The 22579-nt window shown below is 50.9% G+C and overlaps 1 protein-coding gene across 2 annotated transcripts in view; it reads left to right on the top strand.

Moving 5' to 3' along the window:
* Window positions 1-2482, top strand: part of DIAPH1 (diaphanous related formin 1) — a 205218-nt gene extending 202736 nt beyond the window's left edge. For both annotated transcript variants that reach the window (XM_039483243.1, XM_039483244.1), the window contains one exon: window positions 993-2482. In XM_039483243.1, coding sequence (XP_039339177.1) covers window positions 993-1156 — 164 coding nt within the window. In that variant the 3' untranslated portion in view covers window positions 1157-2482. The remainder of the gene's footprint in view (window positions 1-992) is intronic.
* The last annotated feature ends 20097 nt before the right edge of the window (window positions 2483-22579 follow it).

The following is a 22579-nucleotide window of genomic DNA, read 5'->3' as shown; positions in this document are numbered from 1 at the left end:
CAGCCTTCTCCATTCAGCCTTGTGCCTTGCCTGCCTCCCTTCTCTGCTGGGAGCACAGTGCCCCCATAGGAATCCCTTAAGTTCTATTCCCAACCTCAAGGGATGGGTAGCTACCTGTTCTGTGATGATCATATTCCTGTAGTTTGGTTCTGTTCTCTGAAGTTTCCATGCTAGTGTGTGGAGAACTCTCAGAGGTTCTTAACCTGTGATTTTTAAACTCAGGGTAGATGCCCCCTCCCACAGCTTAGCCTTCTGGAACAGAAACTGGGAACTGGCTTTATTGGGCTACCACTGCAGAAGCAGAGAAGTCCAAAAACATGTGCACTGAATAGTCTAGCTCATACACTCAGCAGCCCAACAACCTACACTGTGCTAACCTGATTTTGTGGACTCAGTATGTCTTTCCCATCTGTGACATCTATTCTCCTCCACTTTGCCAAGCCAGAGTAGAAGTATTCTATTCATTTCTAAAGGGCCTATAACCATGGTATCTGGGCCTGTAGCATGGTTTTCTACACCATATTCTACAGAATATTGTACAGTCTACTTATAAATGTCCCAAGTGATGGGGCTACTACTTTCCTGTGGGAGCCTATTCCACAGCCTCATAGATGTTACTGTAAGAAAATGTTCTCTGAGATTCAGCTTAGATTTTCCTTTGCTTAATTCCATCCCGGTACTCCTGGGTATCCCATATTGCACTTCCCCATTCCCACCTCTTAATCAGTTCCCTTCACTTCTTGGTGTTCACAGCCTTCAAACTCTGGATGCTGTGTGGACCATGGCCCTTTGGGAAGGGTCCCCTAATGCCTTAGGAACACTGAATGCTTCAGGAGCATTGAACAAGCATTTTGGGGGGTTGTCAGTACATTACCCACCATGCCTCCGAGCCTGCTCTCTCTGAGCAGCTGGCGTTGGAGGGTTGTGAGCTGTGCCAGAGTAAGCTTGCATAAGTTTCTCTGGGCTATTTATCACAGTCTCTTCTTTTGCAGCAAAGAGAAAAGCCGGCTGTGCTGTCACCTCACTGCTAGCCTCGGAGCTGATGAAAGACGATGCACTGAGTGCAGTACCAAGCAAGGCATTACAGAGCACTGAGGCAGCAACGGATGGAGGGACCCATGATGATAGCATGGAGATGATCAGCCGTTCAAGCTAGACCTGGGCCCCAGACTAGGGCTGAAGCCTGCAGGACTGAAAGAGTTTTACAGAGGAAGCAAAATACACTGGGTCACTTTGCAATCTTTTTGCATGGATCTGAGGGGCAGTCTGATTTCCTTCTTGCTCTTAGGGCTGCTTGTGCCAGCTTTGGCCTTACGGTTATTGTTCCAGATCTTGTCTCCAGGCTTCAGTCTTTCTGCCTCTCAAATTACAAAGCAAAAAGCTTTACCTGAATGTAAGCCATGCTTGGAGCAAGGCGAGAGACACTGGGTCTAGCTCTCCCTTCCCTGCAGGGGGATGGTAGAGTGTACTGGGAGAAAAGGGGCATTGATGGAGAGTTTAGAGACTACTGCCCCACCCAAACATATCCCTGCACTGGGTGTTGCCAAAGCAGGAACATTACAAGCTGCCTTAACCCAAACTTCTTTAGTTTGTTACTTTGGGGGACGCTGCTGGGCCAGGCCAGCCAAGGCACCAGTTCCACGGGTGACTTTCCTCCAGCGGGTCTCAAGGTTCCCAGCCTTATCACCTGTATGTGGGAGGAAACCTTGTAGGTAAATTTAGCTGGACTTCTACTTCTCCAACTGCTGTGCTGTGTTCTTGGACCGAGCACCCTATCCTGCGCCCTGTTCTCACCGTGTGCTAGGAGAGAAAGGGGCTCCCTAGACACCTGAGGTGCCCTTGCCTCCCTCAGGACCTGCTGCTTTCCTGCTCTTCACATGCCCGCCCTTTGCTTGCTCTATTTATTGCTAGCATTCCCTTAGCAGAACCCTTCCTGCCACTGTGGAAATGATGTCATAGCAGTGATGACCCAACAGGAAGAGGTGAGTGTTTGCTTGGGGGCAAGAAGCTGCTTCTGATGTAGTAGCTGCCTCTGCATGCTTTGGAGCCTAGGAATAAAGGTTGTTGGGTATCACTAAGTGGCCTGAGGTTGAGACCTCCTCCCACCCAGTGTCACATGCCTGAATGAAAGCATTCATGGCAGCTCCCCAGCAGCATCTGCTTAGAATGAATCCAGGCTGCACTTCTATCTGCACAGGACTCTCTCCATTGTACACGATTTCCCAATCTTTTGTGGCAAATCGCTTGTGTGGCTGCAGCACGAGGGCTGGGGGCTGCAGCGTGGGCCCCAACTTCCTTGAGGCTGCTTGCTTCGGCTGTTGCGTTGTGCCATGCAGAGGAACTCCCTTCCCTCCTTGCCATGGCAACAGGCGGGTGGAGCCTCCCTTTGGCTAAGAAATCACTTTGCAAATGTATCTATTTTTGTATCAGATTTTGTTTTAAAAGGAAATTTGAATGTAAGATAAAAATATCTGAAACATTTGCATGTTTGTGGAATTGCCTCCCTGCACTGTATGCCCTTCATTGTCTGCTGTAGGATGGAGGAATTGCCTGCCCACCTCCAGCACAGCACTGTCCCTCTCTGTCCTCCCCAGGGGGATTGGGCTGCCTACTTGCTGCACTGCCTCTGGGTGCCATCCCCATGGGCAGAGAGCTGCCTCGTTCATGCACTGGCTGTTATGGGCATGAAATTAGGGGAGTGAAAATGCTGGCTTTAGTGTTTCCCCTTATCCCCGGTGTGAGATGATGTGTGATACAGTGTAGTTTAGCACCTATGGTTCTGGCAGCTCATAGCACTCCTGCTCCAACCTGGCCTGGTGGTGTTGGGAGTGTGAAGAGCAGAGATGTGCCTGACATCCCAAGGCAGAGGGTGTGGGGATTAATCCTGTCCCATGCCTCACAATGTTTTTTGTGGGCGCAATAGCTAAGAATGTGCATGGCTCAGCCCAGCTTCGGGCCCCTGTGTACTGAGGTGCTGCTGTTCTTGTAATTTAATATATTTAAGGGGTCACATTTGTGATGTGGTCAGAGTGCAGGAGTGATCTGTAAAGGCCCAGTGCAGACTGGGCCAGGCGCATACCTCTGTTGCTGTTGCACCTGTGAGCTCTCTATACACATGGACTGGGAGGGGAGATTGGCTTTGCATGCACCTGTCCAACATTAGTGCCCCAAGCCTTGTGCACTCTGCACTGTGTAACTACCCTGCCTGTTGTGTCTGACCCTGAGAGCAGAGCACCCCTCCCAGCTGCAGGCACAGCCAGCCCTAATCATTGCAGGAGGTTCTCTTCCTAGGGACTGCTCTTCACAAGCTGGGAGTCACAGAGATAGGCTCCCATTTCTGCATTTGAAAGATAGTGAATTACAGGCATCCACTGGCCTCAGCTTATAGGACCTCTGCCCCATTCACGCTCTGCCTGTGGAACTCTTCACCCTCCTCTTTCACAAAGGAAGGGTGCTGGGCCTGCAGCCTCTCAGCTGTGCTGGGAGGACAGAAGCAGCAGCATGGGGCCTGAAAGGTAGTTGAGTCTGCAGAATTCAGGTTGGGGACTTTAGCTCTGGGGAGAGAAAGCAGAAGGGGCATTAATAAGGAGAACCAACCCAAACAGGCTCTGATTCTAGCTCATTCTGGTATCCAGTGTCCCCCACAAAGTTTTGTGCAGGTTGGAGGAGCGGGGATTGAAAACTGCTGCAAGAGAGGAGTGGAGGCCCTTCTGTGGGGTTACCTGTGGCACTCTGAGCAGCAGTATGGGGATGTGTTCCACTGCAGCCTCCTCCCCAAACCAAAGGAGTCACACTGGAATCTTTGCAACTTTTATTTTTCAATCTACTTTGGTTATGTTTGATAACAACAACATTCCATTTTCATAGTGTTGGGGTATTTCCTGGGACTTGTGATCATATCTGAGTATTTTGGTTTGAAATGTTAATAAAAAATTGGAACTGTGCAGGATTTTCAGCCTCCCACTTCCTTTTATTAACAGCATGACACTGCTGGGCCCTTTGGCAGTGATGCAATGGCCAGGGTGTCATGGACTGTCCTCCCCAGCCCTTTCCAACTGCATTGGATGTGATTGGAGCAGAGGTGGAGGGACATTTTCAGGACAGCTCTCTCCCCCACATCTCCCTGTCAGTTTGTGAGGAACCCTGATCCCCAGATACACCCATTCCCACTGCTGTCACATGACTCAGCAGCTGTCACTTGTGACAGTGTGCAATCAGCCTGAGCTCTGTTAGAGGCTGCTCTCTAATACCCTCCTCCGTCATGCTCCCGATTGATTCTCTCATTTTATTCTAGTCTCACGTGCTAGGGCTCCTGCCTGCTCCCCATGGGTATGTGATTTGTGAGCGCTTTGGAGAGAGGCAGGAAAATGGAGTTAGTGAGGTGCTTGCACCATGGAGCAGGGCCTTGGGAGGAGGCAGCTGCCTCCTTATGTTCTGGAAATTCAGTCTTGTAAGAGAAAAAAAGTGATTGAAAATTTACTGGAGGAGAGAGGAGCTTCCGGAGTTCCTGGTTGCCCTGGGTTGAGAGGAGGAGGAAATGTGGGACTGGAACATCAGCTGTCACCAGAGAAAGTGATGGAGGTAAATTAACCTCACACCTCCCCAAGAGTTTGCTGGAGATAAGGACTGACCCCATCGACTGACGGTTCTGCCTCTGCCAGCCGCCACCACGTCCACAAGGCTGATAAAGGGAGAGGAGCAGCAGCTTCACGGGGTGTGACAGAAAACAGTGAGCATTTTACTCCTTCAATTGTCCTGGACCTGGAGTTCATCTTAGAGCTAATAATGGTTGTGGGGCTGTGTATTACCTGCTGCAGCCGGTGTGGTCAGAGGTGTTGGGTGCAGCAGGCTCCAGGGTAGCATGGGCATTGCAAAATGACACCAGGAGGGGCCATGTTGCCTTTCCATGCGCAAATGCCTGGCAGCTGGATACAATGCTAATGATTGAACCCAGAGAGATGATAGGCAAATAGAGAAGAGCTCAACAAACCCCCAGGGCCAGACCAAGGGAGACTTGCCCAAGAGCTTTTATTCTCCACTGGAGTCATGACAGTTGCCTTCCTTGGTTTTGAATCTGTGGGTGGATGCTGGTCTGGCAGCTCCATGATCTCTCAGCACATGAGGGCTTCTTTATTTGTACGAAAAATGGAAAAAAATAAAAGTTATTTTGAATACAAAAAGATGCTTGTGATCTTGATCTTTTTCTGTTTCTCGCGACTTGTCCTCTCTTCTTTGCCTTCTCTGTCCGCAGTATAGAGTTGGATACAGGACAGACCTGCAGTGCAGACCTCTGGCTCTTGAGCACCAGCTCAGTCTAATGGGATGTTCCCCAAGGGGTGGACTGAACCCCTGCCCGTGAATCATGAGCCCCTCTAATGAAGGCCATGCTGTAAAGTTGAGTGTCCTCCATGTTCTATTTTAGGGCTGGGGAGCCAGAGCACAGCATTTTCAATGCCTTCAAGACTGGCTATCCCCATCATCTGAACTCCTCTAGGAAGTATCAAAATGCTAGCAGTATCAAAACGCTGTTAATATTAGAAATTCTACTTCTTAAAGAAAAACATAAATCACCAAAATTGTCATGGACACAAACGTCCCAGGCACAGAATATATGGACCTCCCAGGTCAAGGTGAGTGGTGATGAAAGAGCTGAGCTTTCTCAACAAGAATCCAAAGCAGGGGTGAGGACAGGAGGCAGTAGTTGCGCTCGGCACTTGCCAGAGAGCTGGCTTCAAGGGTCTTTTCCAGCAGGACTTTAGCTGAGCTGCCTGCATCTTTGTTTTGTTTGTTTGTTTTTTTCCTCAAGCTACCAGAAGTTTTGCAAGGACATCTAGTTGTTTCCATATGGCCATTGATGAGGTACAAATGCTTTCCAGTTCCCCTGTGTGATGGGGCTCATGCAGGGACAAGCAATATTATATGGCCTTGGGGAGGGATTGTCCCTGTGGCTTTCCTATTTCTAGGATTGCACCTAGCCATGTATATGGGACAGAGTGGCAATGAGGGCTGTCTCCTCACTCTGGTGTGCACAAATTGTAGTGTGACGTTCCCCTGGTGTTATCTGGACCAGTGATCTGCTAAGTCACTCCAATCCTTGACTCTGGGAGCCAGCCTTGCCCTGCTCTGCTGTGAGAACCCCCACTCCTAGGCTGTTCACACACAGCCTCTGTCATGTAAACTGTTGACTTGTGTAACCAAATGACACTAGCCAATATCTCTAGTCCCTGACACAACCCTATGAACCTCCATCTTGCAGTGTCCAGTTATGATCGCTGGACGCTGCAAGCTTATATAAGTTTTGTCAATTTAACAAAGATATTGATATGTACCAGGCTTGTTATCCCAAGGGGAGCCTCTGCCATGCTTCAAACCAAACACACTGCTTCAGGTAGAATAAACAAACAAATTTATTAACTACAAAGATAGATTTTAAGTGATTATAAGTCAAAGCACAAGAAGTCAGATTTGGTCAAATGAAATAAAAGCAAAATGCATTCTAAGCTGATCTTAACACTTTCAGTGCCCTTACAAACTTAGATGCTTCTTATCACAGGCTGGCTGGTTGCCCTTCAGCCAGGCTCTCCCCTTTGATCAGCGCTTCAGTTGTTTGGTGGTGATGTCTGTAGATGGAAGTGGAAGAGAGAGGAAGAGCATGGCAAACGTTTCTACCTCTTATGTTCTTTCTTCCCTCTTGGCTTTGCCCCCCCCCTTCAGAGTCAGGTGAGCATTACCTCATCCCAGTCCCAAACTGACCAAAGGAATGGGAATGACTCACTTGAGAGTCCAACAGATGCTTTGTTGCTGCCTAGGCCAGTGACCTTTTTTCCTGTGAGGCTGGGCTGGGTTTGTCCCATACATGCCCTGATGAGGTGTGAACTACCTCTCTGCTCTTGGAGAGTTTTAGCCTGGGCTTGTTTTAAGCCATGAGGACACATTTTCAGCCTCATAACTATATACATGAAATTACAACCTATAACATAACATTACTATAACAACAATGCTCAGTGCATCATGAGCCTTCCGAAGACACCTGACATGACACATTTTGCTTTAAATACCAAACAATCATAAGGATGAACATGGGGGTGTAGGGTGTCCCCCCGAGATACAGAATATCACACCTGGAACTCTCCAAGATGGGCATGTTTACAGGAGGGATGTGTCATAGTTCAGGGCAACTGCACCTGTGTTCCCCCTCTGTTGTCCACCAAGAAAGAGCATGAATTCTGGACACTCAGTTCCTCAGCCTTCATGTGTCTCTCCCTTCTCACTAGGGTTTTTCCAGGCAGCACAGTTCCCTACCTACACTGAGTTCCCAGTGAGCCAGACAGCCTGAACAGGCCAGCAACTGCCCTTTGCTTTCTTTCCAGAGGCTATGAACAGCATAATTGCCCACAAGTATAAATTACCACACAGCCATGGGCGCAGGGGTGGCTCTAGCCATTTCGATGCCCCAAGCACGGCGGCATGCCGCGGGCGGCGCTCTGCCAGTCGCCGGGAGGGCGGCAGGCGGCTCTGGTGGACCTCCCGCAGGCTTGCATGCGGATGCTCCACCGAAGCCGTGGAACCAGCGGACCCTCTGCAGGCACGCCTGCGGGAGGTCCACCAGAGCCGCCTGCCGCCCTCCCGGCGACTGGCAGAGCGCCCCCCGCGGCATGCTGCCCCAAGCACGAGCTTGGCGTGCTGGGGCCTGGAGCCGCCCCTGCATGGGCGGCAGGTATCACAGGCCAGGGGAGACTGAGCCTCCCTAAACAGCCCGGCGTGGCTGTGCCCATGCTCCACTCCCAGGCTCTCTTCTGCCTGCTTCCAGTTCCCACCCTTCTGCTGGAGTGGGCTGGCCTGTGGTCAGAACTCAGGTGGCTGGGGCCGATGCATGCGGCGGCCGATGCATGCGGCAGCCTGCAGCCGGGACTTGGGACGACGGACTGTGCTGCCTGGTGCTCCAGGGCTGGGGTCACACCACCACCCTGGGACTGAGGGTGTTGGGGGGCCAGCCACCACAGTGTGGGGCCTCTGGGCTCTGGCAGGGGAGGGGCAGGAGGGCTGGGGCCTCAGGCAGAAGGGTGGGGCCAGTAGCTAGCCTCCCCCAATGGGCAGTTCACATGCCGTCCATACACACAGCCTTTTCTAGACAAGTACATTTATTCTGAAGGTGAACGCATTACAGAGAAAACACACTAAAACAATAGAAGAATGTACATATGTGGTAATAAGCTCACCAGAGATCACCCCAACTCCAGCAAGGGTTCTGGTGAGAGTCAGTCCTTCAAATCCCAACAAGGGGTTTTTCTGTGGTTCAAGTTCCTAACAGCCTTGGCTCAGAACTAGGATATCCACGATGATTTAGTCTTTCCGTTATATGGCTTGGGCCTTTGATTTTCAGATTCCTGGAACAGGTAACTAGACAGTGGTCCTCTCCTTATTGCGTAAGTGGGGACATGGGAATTTGCATTCATCTCCCCCTAGAGATTCCCCAGGCAAACCACTTGACTGTCCTAAAAGTCCTTTCTTGCCTGGCCCACTGTTCAGTACAGTCCATCAAAGTTAATAGTTCCCAGGGTTCACAATGATACACAAACTTAATACAAGCAGCAAAGAATCCTGTGGCACCTTATAGACTAACAGACGTTTTGCAGCATGAGCTTTCGTGGGTGAATGCCCACTTCGTCGGATGCAAGAGTCTTTCATCCGACGAAGTGGGCATTCACCCACGAAAGCTCATGCTGCAAAACATCTGTTAGTCTATAAGGTGCCACAGGATTCTTTGCTGCTTTTACAGAACCAGACTAACACGGCTACCCCTCTGAAACTTAATACAGGGTAAGGTCTCCCACAGGTATTATGGGACATTGCCATAGTTGTCACAGGGTGTCAACTTCATTCATTGCAGAGGGACAAACTCCATTTGTTTTGATGATCTGTGGGTCTGAGTATAAATTTCAGGTAACATTTCACAGCAGAACTCCCACAGGTGCTGATGGGAATTTGCACAAGATCAAGGGGAGTGTGTCCTTAATTAGACATTGCTTAGTGGGAATCCAGGGCTTTTTCCTCCTTCCCTATCACTCTTTCTCTGTCTCCTCTTCATTTCCTTCTCTGCAGCAGCTCCCAATTTCTGCTCCTGTAGGCTCCAGTCTACCCCCTTTCCTCTGCTAAAATGGGCTGCAGTTAACATCCAAATGAGGGGAGGGGGAAAGAAATCACCCTCTGAGCCATTGTTTCAGGCTTTCTGCAGATTCAGGCAGACCTCACTCCATCAGTCCTAGTGCATCGTCACAGGAAGATTCTCTTTATAAGCATGAGGACGATGACCTTTTATTTTTACATTAATGTTCAGACTGTGCAGAATTTGCACATGCTCCCAAGGTTGTATGACTGCACCAGGCAGGGTGGAGCAGCGCTGGTTGTTTGACACCTTCAGTTCAGTGTCTAATTCCAGGAGTTTGAAAAGCTTGGCCCTAAAATCTGTGTCACGGTGAATTCCTGGAGGAGGGACATTCTGAACGCTGCTTGCTTGGTTCTCAAGGGCTTCTAGTTCTCTCTGTGCAAGGAACTGTTTTTAACAAGTGATTTTGCAAGTTACCTTTGCCCTTTATGCTCCAGTTTCATGTGTGTCTGCTCAATCCTAGAGCCTCCAAGTCTAAGACTGTCCAGTTTTGTATTGACAATAGCACTGTGCTCAGCATTCTACAAACATGAGCTAGTCTATGCCCCAGAGAGCTTTCAGTCTGAGTGAGACAGACAAAAGGATTCAGCACCCACGCAGAGGGGCTGATTGGGAACATTGTTACTTTCATTATTTCTGCAGGGAGGAGATGGGGTTTGAGGTGGGCTTTTTGTTTAATCCCTCTATGTATGAGGGGCCAAAATAACAGAGCTTCTGGAGTCTCTGTTCTCAGCCAGCATAGCAGATGGCTGCTGCCCACACTCCTCTGCCTGGAGGGATTTTGAGCTCTTCTGCTCACTCTTTCAGACTGGAGCAGGCTGGGTCCTGTTTCTCCCCTCGGGGGAACAGGCAATTTGTGTCTTAGATTAGATTTGGCACCACTAGAAATGAGCTAGTATTTCCATCAAGCACTGGTGAGAGACCACAGATGCACTGCGATCCCACAGGCCTCACATTCCAAGCTTCTCTGGGCACCAGCACCATGTGAATTTTCTTCAACATTTTCTTTCAAAAAAGAACTAGATAAGTCCATGGAGGATAGGTCCTTCAATGGCTATTAGCTAGGATGGGTATGGATGGTGTCCCTAGCCTCTGTTTGCCAGGAGCTGTGAATGGACAACGCGGGTGGATCACTTGATGATAACCTATTCTGTTCATTCCCTCTGGGGCACCTGGCATTGGCCACTGTCGGAAGACAGGATACTGGGCTAGATGGACCTATGGTCTGACCTGTTATGGCTGTTCTTCTGAACGGCAAATGATAATAGGCCACATTGACGCTCCTTGTGCATGGAGAATGTAGGACTATTCATGCTAATTTAGAGGCTTCAGTGGGTGAGCACTTTGCCCTCTAGAGGCTGACACAGATAAAAGCCTTACTGCTAATGCTGCCTAGGGGTATGACTCCACACCAAGGCAAGGCAGGCTCAAGCCTAACCCCCCTTGTGTCCACATACCAATTGTGCTAATCTGTGGCTCAGACCCAGGGTCCCAGGACCCTGCAGGGCTGGAGAGTCCAAGCTCATGTTAAGCTAGGACCTAAGAGCTGAGCCCTATTGCTTTCCTGTGTGCACATGGCTCCAGTTTGACTTGGGTCATGGAAGTCCTCCAGATGTATCCCAGAACGGCAGCAGAAGAGCAGCACTGCAGGCAGCCAGTGCAGCATCTGGAAGCACAATTACTGCCTGGCCGAGCACACTCCCTGTTCCTGCTCCAGTTTCTGGTTCTGCTCCTTCTCACTGCTGCCCAGAGCAGGGAACAAGGCTGACAGGCAGGAAGTGGCGGGGGGGGGGGGTGTCATGCTGATCCCATGCTGATCTGGGAGCTCGGCCACTCCCCTTCCTGCAGAGCAGCCACTTGGTCCCTGCTCTGCTCTCTGGCCCTTGCTCCCAGTCCCCACCCCTGCCCTCCCTGAGGCTGTGTGTTCAGGGGTTCCCAGGCTGCATGCACTGTCAGGGCGGCAAGTGGGAGCCAGCCCCCAAAACTTCTCTGCAGCCTCCTGCAGCAGCTTCAGCTCCTCACCACAGGGAAGATTTGGGCCTGGCTCCCACTCACCACCCTGACAGTGTGCTCAGCCCAGGTGCCCCTGAACACACAGCCCTGAGGGGAGGGGGGAGCGGACCCAGCAGCTTCCCTGCAAGGAGTGAGAGCAGCAGAGCTCTTGGCTCAGTACAGCTGGAGGAAGGATGATCTCCAACATCCCGGCTGCTCCCCCTCCCTGCAGGGGAGCCTCGTGGTAGCCTGCTCTGCTCTCCCCCCCCCCCCCCCCGCTCCCCCCATGGGGCTGCTGTGCACTGTCAGGGCAGCAAGTGTGAGCCAGCCCCCAAAACTCCCTGCAGCTCCCCTGGGATCCCTTATCTCTGCCTCCCAGGGTGCCGCTGGGGCAGGGATAAGGGATCCCTGGGGGGTTCTGGAGCACCCTGCACCCCAAGCCCTCAGGATGCCCCTCACTGAAACCTGCATTTTGTGTCAAACTTCAAAACAGCCAAAAATAAACCAACCAGCCAAAAACCCCTTCCCTGAACATCTCATATTACAAATTAAGACTTGCCAAGTTTCATTTGAATAGTTTGATGGCCCTGGAGCCTGGTGTCCTAATTATCCTCAGAACAGGGGCACGTGGGCATTTTCTTGCCCGTGTGACTCAGCCTGGAGGTGGAGAGCCTAGTTCTCAGGTTAGCTGGTAGTTTGGTATAAAGCCTTCTCACACCCCAGCCTCCAAGAGAGCTAAGTATGCAGTTTGTGCTCGTGTGCTCCTTATGGGCACCTGAATCCCACCAATAGCACTATCACAGGGAGGAAACAAGGTGGGCAGTAGCGTTTACCCACAGTGCAAAACATGCATAGCGCTGGAGTGCTGGGGGGCGGTGCTAGGCACTTTGGGATGGGGATACTTTGATTCAGGTCTGTGCTCTGCAGTGTGGACGCCAGAGCCCTAGGTTTGAGCACAGGCCAGAAAATCCTTAACTGAGGGTTAAAATGCAGTGTAGATACTCGAGCCCAGGGTTCCCTGATGGGTTCGCTGACTGGAGTCCCACTAACCTGGGGAATACAGTGCTGGGTAGGCATACGCTAAGAAAGGCTGTAAAGTCTTTCTGTAGCCAAACAGCTCCCACTCTACCCCTGATGTTATATGTGCAGTTTGGCTGCTGGCCACCATATTTCTGTTTAGATCTATGCAAAGCACAGACCTGTTACAACATGGGCGCAGCCTATGCAGTTGGAGTCATATGTTCAAGGTTTCTAGCCTATCACAATTGATACAGGCACAGGGATGTGCTTCAAAGATGCCCTCTACAGCTGGGCCTGCAGTTTTGTATGGAGGGGGTTGCAAAATGTCGTGCCCAAATGCAGGATTTGGGCTGAGGCATCTTTGAACAGGTGTCCCTAAGCAGAGTCCTGATCTCCACGTTTGAATATCCAGCCTGCTGCAGACTCTGTGCTGCACAGAAGATTGAACTAAGGGGCCCAATTGCTTGTGCACAAGCTCTTTTCTATAGAAACTAAGTTGAGCTGTCAGAGGTGAAACCCAGGCAGCCATTCAGCATAGCTGAAGGGAGGGAAGGGAAGTGGTGTAATGTCCAGTTTAAGTGCTCTAGAAATGTGAGCTCCTTTTATGCTGTTGGCTGAGAGTTTCAAGACTTCCCCTGAACTGTGAAGCAGTAAAATGCTCCTTCTCCATACATTTCCCATTTGCATCTTATAGGCTGCTGTGCCACAGCTGTGCTCTGATGCCTGAAGGGTGTAGCCAAATGAGCCCTAAATGGTGCTCAGAGAATTAAATCAGACATGATTACAACCTGACCTTACAGAGAATCAGTCAGCCCCAGAGTATGCAGCTCATAGTTACTGGGCTTGGAGACCCAAGTGTATGAGCCCCAAGATGCTCTCTGAGAACCTTCTTGCAGCCTCTGCAGCCCTGAAGATGGGGAAACCCCAGCCAGCTCCCACAGAAGAGGAAGCCAGGGGGCTGACAGCACCTGCTGCTTGGATACAAAGATAATGAATCCCTTTCCCGGAGCACACCCCAGCCAGAGAGAACCTGGTGCAGCAAGTCCTGGCTCCTCTCCAGTTACAAGTGAACAATCTAAGCCATTAAAGCTGGAATCTGGGCCCCAGTTTAGGGATGCAAGGTGGGGCCCTTGCTGGGTTTAGCACCTCAGCAGCTGAGGAAGGTATTTTGAGGGTGGCTAATTATGCTGGAAGATTGTATGACAAAACTACTCAAATTACTGTTATGTAGAGTAAGTGGTCCAAAAGCACATGGTGCCAGACTGCCAAATATAAGTGGTCCTGCAGCCCCCTGCTTAACCCTTTGCCTTATTGAGTGGGTAGCTGAGTATTTCAGTCATGTTTCAGGGTCCCCTTCAACCAGAGTCAAGTTCCCTTTAGGCAGGTGCCAGGTGGCTGAGAGCTCTCAAATGCAGGTGTTCTGTGGGGTCAGCCGAGGCCCAAATGTCAGAGAGTCTGGCAGGCCTGCTGACTGATCCCACTTGTGCCCCATCTTTGGAGGATTTGGTCATAGTTCAAGGCTGGCTTCACCTTTGCCCCTACTTAGGCTTGGAGTGCAACACCCTCTCCCCCACCCAGGCCTCTTGCCTTCCCCTGTCCTGGTGATACTCAGACCAGGTCCCAGAGTGCAGAGCCCTGTGTACCAACCAGGACTCCTCAGCAGGCCTGGCGGGGGGATCATGCCCTGCTTATCTCCCCTTTGGGATGACCCATGTGCTTGTCCAGTGCCATAGAACAGCCTTTCCAAAGTATTGTTTGATCCCGACAGAAGGGTCACGGCTTACCAGGAGCAAAGGGTTTGTAACCAAACCCATGGTCTGCACTTCTAACCAGGGGCGGCTCTAGTAATTTCGCCGCACCAAGCACAGCGGCGTGCCACGGGGGGCGCTCTGGCGGTCGCCGGTCCCGCGGCTCCGGTGGACCTCCTGCAGACATGCCTGCGAGGGTCCGCTGGTCCCGCAGCTCCAGTGGAGCATCCGCAGGCATGCCTGCGGGAGGTCCACCGGAGCCGCCTGCCGCCCTCCCGGCGACCGGCAGAGCGCCCCCCGCGGCATGCCGCCCCAAGCACGCACTTGGCGTGCTGGGGCCTGGAGCCAGCCCTGCTTCTAACTGCCTCACCTAACACTTAGGTTGGCCTTGCTTATCCAGCCACCCCTCCTTCTGGGGACTGCAGTTTAGACTGCTTCCCAGAACTCCCTGTAGGTCCCTCTCCCTGGCGTCAGAGGCCAACCTTTTATCAGTCCCAAAGTTCTTTGGCTGCACATCTCTCTTCAGTCTGGAGGTGGGGGTGAAGGAGAGGTTTCCAAGCAGTTGGTTCTCTGATTGTCCTTTAATGAAGGGAGCATGGCTCTCAGAAGCAGTGGGTCACTTTCTGGCCTGCACTCTAAGCCCTGCCTGAATTAGCCCTAAGTCACACAGCAAACACGATCACCATCACACACACAGCTGTACACAACATGAACACAATGCTACAGGCATCTTCCATGTCCTTGTGTGGGACTGAGGTGGTGTGTAGCCCTCTGTGCCTGGGTGCATTGCAGCCCCCTGGTGCAGGAGACATGATAGGAGCGGGAAACCCCAATCCGCCCATTCTGTCTGACCCAGCCCTCTGGGTCCCACTGGGAGCTGGCATGCTGCTGGTCCTCTTCATCCCCACTTCCTTCTGTTTCAGCACATCCTCTCCATCACCACCACTGAGTGTTATTTTGGCACTCACTTCTTCTCCCTTTGATCTTCTTCCCCCTGAGTGTTGCAGATGTCTTCCCTTTGCAGGAAACAAACATCTCAGCTGATGCATCCTGTCCCCTCAGTGTTCCCTTGGTTTTAATTCCTACTTTTTTTTTAACCTGAACATAAACAGGAGGTGTGGGCTGCACAGGTTAGCACCTTACCCAAGCCATGAGTGAGATGCTGTCAGATGAGAGAACTCATCTGAGCTGAGGCAAAATCTTGCTGCTGGGTTACAATGAATGAAGAAAGTTACTGCAGTGATTTCTACAGCTGATCCCATGAGATGGCAGTTACAAGATAATTTTAAAGTGAGGAAAGCAGAGACCTGCCCTACTTTGACTCCTCTCATTCAGGTAGAACAATCGCACACAGCTATAGAATGTCACCTTCAAAGCACTTCCCAAAATTAGCTCACTAATAACCAGTTACTAATTGAACAGTGTAAGTGTCTCTGTGTCAGCTGTCTCACCCTGGGGAGGGTGTGTGTGAAATGAGCTCTGCAGACCCTCAGTCTGGCGTTCGCAGGGCATTTGCCCCATGAGTTTTGTCTCCACTCTTGATCAAGGTTCTTTTTGTAATGGTGAAACAGGAGAAGCAGAAAAGAGCTAAGAAAACAATCCTCAACTTCCTGACTCCTAAAATAGATCCACTGACTTCCCTGTCAAAATGACTGAATCCAGCTATGGCCAGATGGTTCCTCTGCCAAAAGAACCATCCCAGCTGCTGAGGGATGTTTTTGTGACCAGTGAGAGCCAAGTGACAGAATAGCTTTGTGTTTATTGTGTGTTGTGAATTCTTGGCTCCTTTGTGCCATGAGTCAAGGCCAGGCCTATGACATGGTTTATGTTGCAACTGACAGGATCAGGGGAAGAGAATAAATCTCACTGTGAAATGCAGCACAGAACTGCAGCAATTGTCCCAGGCTTAAGGAAGCTGCTCTGGGATATCAATATTATATGGTCCAGCATGAAATCACCTGTGAATAATAATCAGCTGCTGTGTACCTCTGCTCCCTGCATAGCTCACTTGCTGCAAGGGGGCTGTTATTTCCACAGGGATTATCAGAAGCATCAAATCTTTTGTCATGAGCAAAACAGGGGACTTTCGGGCCCCACGTCCCGTGAAAGATGCAAGGAGAGTCCCCAGTGCAACTCAAAAGAACCAAGGCTAAGATGGTCCACAGTGAGCTGAGGAAGGGAGACCTCATTGTGCCGGGGGGGAGGGCATCTACAAAAGGAACCTTGCTCATGCAGGGACTTCTAGGTCACTACAAGGAGCCATCAGTGTGACCGGCACAGACGGGAGCCAGCCACACAGGGCACCCCCAGGTCTGCCCAGGAGCTGGGCTTGCTCCTTGAGAGAGGAGCCCTGACAACACCCCATTGAGCTGGGCTAGTGCCAGGTCACTCTCCTCTTACTGCCTCACTCACTAACCTGATCACCTCCCCCTCCCCCTCCTGGACACTCACGTTCATCCCTCCCTGGAGGGTCCAGGGCCAGTGGCCCTGAACCCCCCTCCGCCCCTAGGAGGAGACCGGATCTCTTTCCCAGCACTATGGGGCTGGCGTGATGATGCTGGCAAGGCTATGTGGAAGCTTGTGCTGCTTCTGCTGTCTCTCTGCTGTTGGTAGTGACCCTAGAAGAAGGTTTCCTGTAGCTGGGGGTGCACAGTGGGTAGCAGCGAGCTTCTTTGCTACTCCCTGCCCCCTTTGCATCTGCTATGAAAAGGGCCAGCCATCTGCCCCTGGAAGGCTTGGGAAGCGACAGTGGCCAGTGGGGTCCCCCAAGACTGTCAGGTAAGACATGGGGAGGGTAGGCTGGGGAGGTGCAACTTCATTGAGATCTCTGGCTGGTAGAGGGATTGTCTGGGCTAGTTGGGAGTGTCCAGGCAAGGGGAGCAGAGGTCTGTTGGGGGGAAGGATGCAGTCTGCTGGAAAGTGAAGAGATCTAAGTCTGTTTGGGCAGAGGGATGAAATTCACTGGTTTTGTTATGAGAGCAGGTGAGTTTTGCCAGTTTCACTGATGTTTTTCAGTTCAAAGAAACTTAAAGTTCAAGGGCTGCAAAGCAGGCACTGGGGACCTGACACCAGGGGTTGTCTGAGCCCAAGGTGTGTGTGTGTGTGTACAAGAGAATGTGCTGCGGCAGAGGAGAGACCTAAGAGAGGACATCAAAGAAGGAGCAGGTGGGACCAGAGGCTAGTGGGGAGAGGGAATGAGAGAGAGAGAGAGGCACAGAAGATGAGGAGACCGTGCGGGGGGAGGGGGAGGAGAGGAGAAAGTTCCACAAGACACAGGTGGGGGAACCAAGGGTTTTCAGCCAAGGAATTGGGCCTGGCCCATCCATCCCCAGAGATGATGGAGGGAAGACTGAGCCCATCATCTGCCACAAAAGACAATAGAGGTTGGAGTGGGCCATAGTCCTCCACCACCCTCAAGATGACACCATCAGATAGAAGGACAAAGGCTGTAGGGCTTGTTTGAGATGGGAGGAGCCAAAGAGACTGGAGGAGACCTTGGCAGGTTTGCAGCAATCAGATACCCATGCAAACAAGGGAACACTGCTTTGTGCCAGACTGAACAGCTGGAGGTTCTCCATGATATGTGGATCTTTGTACTGTTGGTTCTGGTCTGATGCATGCTCCTTTGATCATGTGTCTTGGTATTGCCAGCTGGAGATGGGGGCATCACCTGCTGTTGTACGGATTTCTGTTATGTTAGTACCTGGACCTTGCATTCTGATTTCTGTCAGGCTGGTTCACTGCGCGCGCTGAATAACATTAGGAAAGCTAATGTTGTTTGCGTGTGTTACTGTCACTCCCCTGGCAAGCGGAGAAGTAGAGTGTGACTTTATTTTAGAGTGAAAAAATGAGTCTTTCCCTTTGAGTCACAGGGGAAATGGGGAAAAGTGTGAAACGCTTTGCATGACATTGGGCTGGAATGAGAACCCACAGAGACTCACTGGGTCTACTGAGGGAGGAAGGGCCAGGACTGTTGGGGGTGGGGGGGAGGTGGTCACAAGCTAGCCTGAATCCAGAACCAAATAACCGGGGCTTTGGATGCTGAGAAGCAAAAACATGCCCAGTGAAATTCACAAAAAGAAAGCCCAAGTCACCTTGTTTTTCATCTGTGATAAATTGTCCCTCCAGGTAAACTCCTCCCCACAACACACACACCCCTCTCCCTAACACACACACAGGACCAGATCCTCAGCTGGTGTAAATCTGTGTAGCTCTGCTGAAATCAATAGACCTACACTGCTTTACATCACTGCTGATCTGCCCCCTCAAACTCCTAATGCTCACTCTTCACTCCATACATTATATGAGCTTCACTCTCCTGTCTAAGACCCCCTACAAAGATAGGGCTACATAAGACGCTTTGCATCCACCTGGTTGTGCATGTGTCTGTGCTTAGATCTGTCCCGCACTGATGACAGTGCCTTGTTACAGAGATGCAGTAATACCCTCCCCAAGTGGCCTTGAGCTGTAGTCGTTGCACTGAGGTCAGCGTAGCGCGACTGCAGACACTGCGTTACTTATGCCAACCCTAACAAACCTCCAGCAGCTATTCCACAATGCCTGACACGGACTGCTGTGGTCACAATTGTGAACTCTCCTGCCCAAGGGTTCCAGAGACTTTAATGTCCTGGGAAGTTCGGAGATGCCTTTTCCTGCGTGTCCAGCTTGGTGAGCACACCTAGCAACTCTCCATTGTTGGCTGGCTACACAGTCTGGCCTGGCATAGATAGGTGACATTGGATCTCCTGGGCCTGTGGGGAGAAGGAGCTATGCAAGCCCAGCTACAGACCAGCTGTAGAAACATAAACACCTGCAAGCAGATAGCAGGGGAGATGCAGGAGAAGGGGTACAACAGGGCCCAGAAGCAGGGCCACGTGAAAGTGAAGGAACTGCATCAGTTGGCCAAGGAGGCAAACAGTTAGTCCAGTGCCAAGCCCCAGGCCTGCTGCTTTTACAAACAGCTGTATGCCATGCTTGGCGGAGACCCTGCTACCACCCCACAGACCAGAGGGGATACCTCCAAGGAGCCTGAGTCGCAAGCCCTGCAGTGAACATCGAGGACAAGGAGGAGGTGGAGAAGGAAGAGGAGGCTGGGAGACATGCAACCATGGGGGTCCAGCTATGCCACAAGCCAGGACCTGTTTGTGACTCCACTGCAGTCCCAGCAGTCGAGTACTGGAGAGCCCGATGCAGGGGAAGGAACTCGGGTAAGTGTGTAATTTATTTCCCATGACAGTGATGTACTGCTGGCACCCTCAACTACACAGGACACAGATGTCAACTTTTCATTAATGTACTTGTACAGAAGAGGTACCATGCCGAACGGTAGCATTGCTTTCTGCTTTTCATTCCCCTGTGGAGTTAGGTCATGCGGAGCAGTTTGGTTTTCTACACAGGGATGTCCTATGAATCGTCCTGAGAGATCTCGATTAAATTTTCACGGAGGTGCCTTGCAATCCTCTCCTGACGGTTTCTAGGGATGGCAGCCTTATTGCCTGCCCACGCCAGCCAGCGATAACTTCGGCCAGCACCATTGCAGTACACAGGCCAGCAGCATACAGGCCGAGCCTGGGTACCCAGTTTGAATGAGGGACGGTTGCTCTAGAACCATTTGGGGATGAATTAGTTTTGTTTTCTGTTTCCTTGTTTTAGCAAAAGTGTCAAGCAGCTCTCAATACGCTTTGCACAGAGCGAGCCAGACTCCACCGTACACACAAAGGTATCAGCTAGCAAAATGCAGCCACTCAGCATGGCCAGCCAGCCAATCCAAGCTACACTCCTCCAAGCCCTTGTCCCATCCTCACTGTTCCTCCCAGCCTCTCCTCTCCTCCAAGCCCAACTATATCTCCTTCCCCCCACCCATGTGTCCAGTCTCATATACCCTCCCCAGCCCCAGGTTCTCTCTAATCTCTAGAATACCTTGTGTTTATCCTTGCTGTCATTGATACTTCCTGCTACCAAACTTCCTTGTCTCATCCTTTCCCTCTCTTCCCCTCTGTCTAGTCCTCCTTCTCCCTCTTAATGCTTTCAAATCCCATCTCTGGGCTTGCTCAGTCTCACTCACAGCAGGACCTCCTCCTTCTGTATTCATGTTAGAGCAGATTTTAAAGTGTCTCACCCTAAAGAGTGTGTTTTGCTCTTTGAATTTCAAAATTTCACTGTTTATAGTTTTTTCTTTGTTCAGATGGCCCTGGCCCTGGCTTGTCTGCTCTGCCTTCCCCCTAACTCGCTCTCTCTCTCTTATCTTTGTTGTTGCTTGGCCAGTGAATCACTTGAGCCAAAATATTTAGCAAGCCTTAACTGAGCAGTTGTGACTATGATGCAACAGCTTTTGTATCTTTCTGCAGCCTTCCTTCCAGTTGGCCCTAGGGAGCGAGTTCATTGTTCCAGGACACTCTGCCATGCAGCTGTTCTAGCGGTGGAATGTATTTGTGTGTGTGTGTGATTGTCATTGTTTGCATAAGGTAATTTCTGTTTTATGGGAGATGAGTGGAGGGGAAGAGGGGCGGTCTCTCTCTGTTCTGTAGCTGGGACAATGCAAGAGGAAATGTTTGCCTCATTTTGCCTGGAGTTACAGATTAGTGTCTCATGTTTTCTGTTTGTCTCTCCATGCCCAGGTTCTGATGAGTGACTCTGCATTTAGTCAGGTTCTCGCTCTTTCTCTGTTGTGATTCACACAGATGAATCCCTCTTTCTAGCAACCAGTGCCACACCTCTGCAATAGACTTTTCTTACTGCATCACGTTCAGGCAGCACCCTGTACTGATTTGGGCAATTAATTGCTATCACCTTGAACAAGTGATGCTCTAGCTTTTTCCTATAACTTTAGTCTTTGTATCACAGGCAGCTGCAAAGTTTCCCATCAGCAGCATTTTCACAGGTTTCCTTTTAGGATCCTTAAACTGATCCAGTGCTTTTATTCCCTTAGCTAACTTAGTGACCAAAAGGCCCCAAAGTTCACAACTCATTTCTCTGTCTTCACTAAAAATGAGAGGTGTTTGTTTACATCAATATAGCAAGCTATCACCATCTCAATATAATATCCTAGTGGAGACAATTCAAAGGTAGATTTTACACTGGTATGTAGCTACCTGAGGACAACTTTATTCCCCTCACCTGATGTTGACCTCGACTAGCTACTTCAAGGTAAAAACTGTCTGCGTCTTGTCTTCACTAGGATTCCACATTCAGATAGCGAACAGTGTAAAAACACACCTCTTTTGCAGTAAAGGTGTGTCAAAAAGTAACTTGGCCCTGCAGCTGATCCTCCTGTGACTCTTATATTTAAATTAGGATGAGCTGTGACAATGTACTCTGCCAGAGCCTCCCTTCTATACCTCCCCCAGAACAGGGTCCTCCCTCAGCACTATGCTGGGCTGTGGGGATGCGTTCTGCCTCAAGGGAAGAGCGCTGCCTATTGGAGCACTAAGCCAGTAAGTCCTGACCAGCTCACCGCCTATGGTTTTTTTGTTGTTTTTTTTTAACCTCCAAAATGTACTTTTCATTGACTTTTTTTTTTTACACGAAGGCAGGCTGGGTCCTGTGGGTGGCTCTCATCTGGTCCCGATGGTGACCTGCCAGACGCGGACCAGGTTATCTGTGTACCCAGCAAACAGGGTCTGTCCATCTGCGGACCAGGCCAGCGAGGTGCACTGGGGCGGCTCAGCTTTGCTGCTGGTGCTGATCACCTCCTGCTTCAGCTCATCCACGATGATCTTCCCCTGTGTTGCTATAGCTGTAGCTTTGCCAAACAAGCTCTCCAAGCTGAGGTGTGCTGCTTCTCACAGATACAGCAACATCACCACCCAAAGCAGAGTGTTCCCACCCCTTCTCTCTTCCCTGCCGTTCCCTTCCATTACCTGCACCAGAATCGGGTATTGGAACTATGTGTAAGCGGGGGAATCATCCTGGTATTGTGTGGAACTTTCCTGGCTTATACACTATCCCAGTGAAATGGGCTAGTGAAAAGATCTGAGTCCTCGCTCCCACTTCCTTTACCCAGAGACCTGCTTGACCTCGACGCTCCCCTTCAACTCTCCTGTGTGGCAGAGTCCTCGTAAGCCCAACAAGGCTGGGCCCAGGATCCCTGGGAGGCTCGACCCTCAACCTTGTCATGGTCACTTAGGGCAGGGACTAGGGTGTCCCCACTCTGGGATGCTCTCTCTGCACTGGCTACTTCCCTGACCCACTGATCATTACAGTTCAAAGCAAAAACATTACAGTTCATTGCAGTTCAAAGCAAATACAATTTATTAAACAGCAACTGATTTAAAATATAAGGAAAAAATGGGAACGGTTAAAGGAAAACATGTCACCTCACTCTATGGCACAGGGACACCACAACCAGCCATGGCTGGAATGTCAGGGCAGCTCACAGTCTGCTCCTCACAAGTCCCAGGCCTCCTTCTCAGGCCCTGGCTGTGCTGCAGGGATGCTGTGGGTCAGACACTTGCTCTGGCAGTGGCCACAAGCCCTCAGGCTCTAGGTTATAGGACACCTCTTCCCAGCATCAGCCCCCTTCCCCCACCCGTGGTGGTTATGACACACACACCCAAGTCTGGCCTGCAAGACCTCTTGCAGCGCTGGGCCCGGTGCCCAGGGTCCACCCTCGTTCTCCCCAGCTGCTCACCAAACTTGGCTCTGGACAGCTCCA

The sequence above is a fragment of the Mauremys reevesii genome, linkage group 8 (genome assembly GCF_016161935.1).
Source record: "Mauremys reevesii isolate NIE-2019 linkage group 8, ASM1616193v1, whole genome shotgun sequence".
NCBI classification, from domain to species: Eukaryota; Metazoa; Chordata; order Testudines; family Geoemydidae; genus Mauremys; species Mauremys reevesii.
Note: the sequence above shows the minus strand (reverse complement) of the source record. Positions and strands in the feature narration are given on the sequence as shown.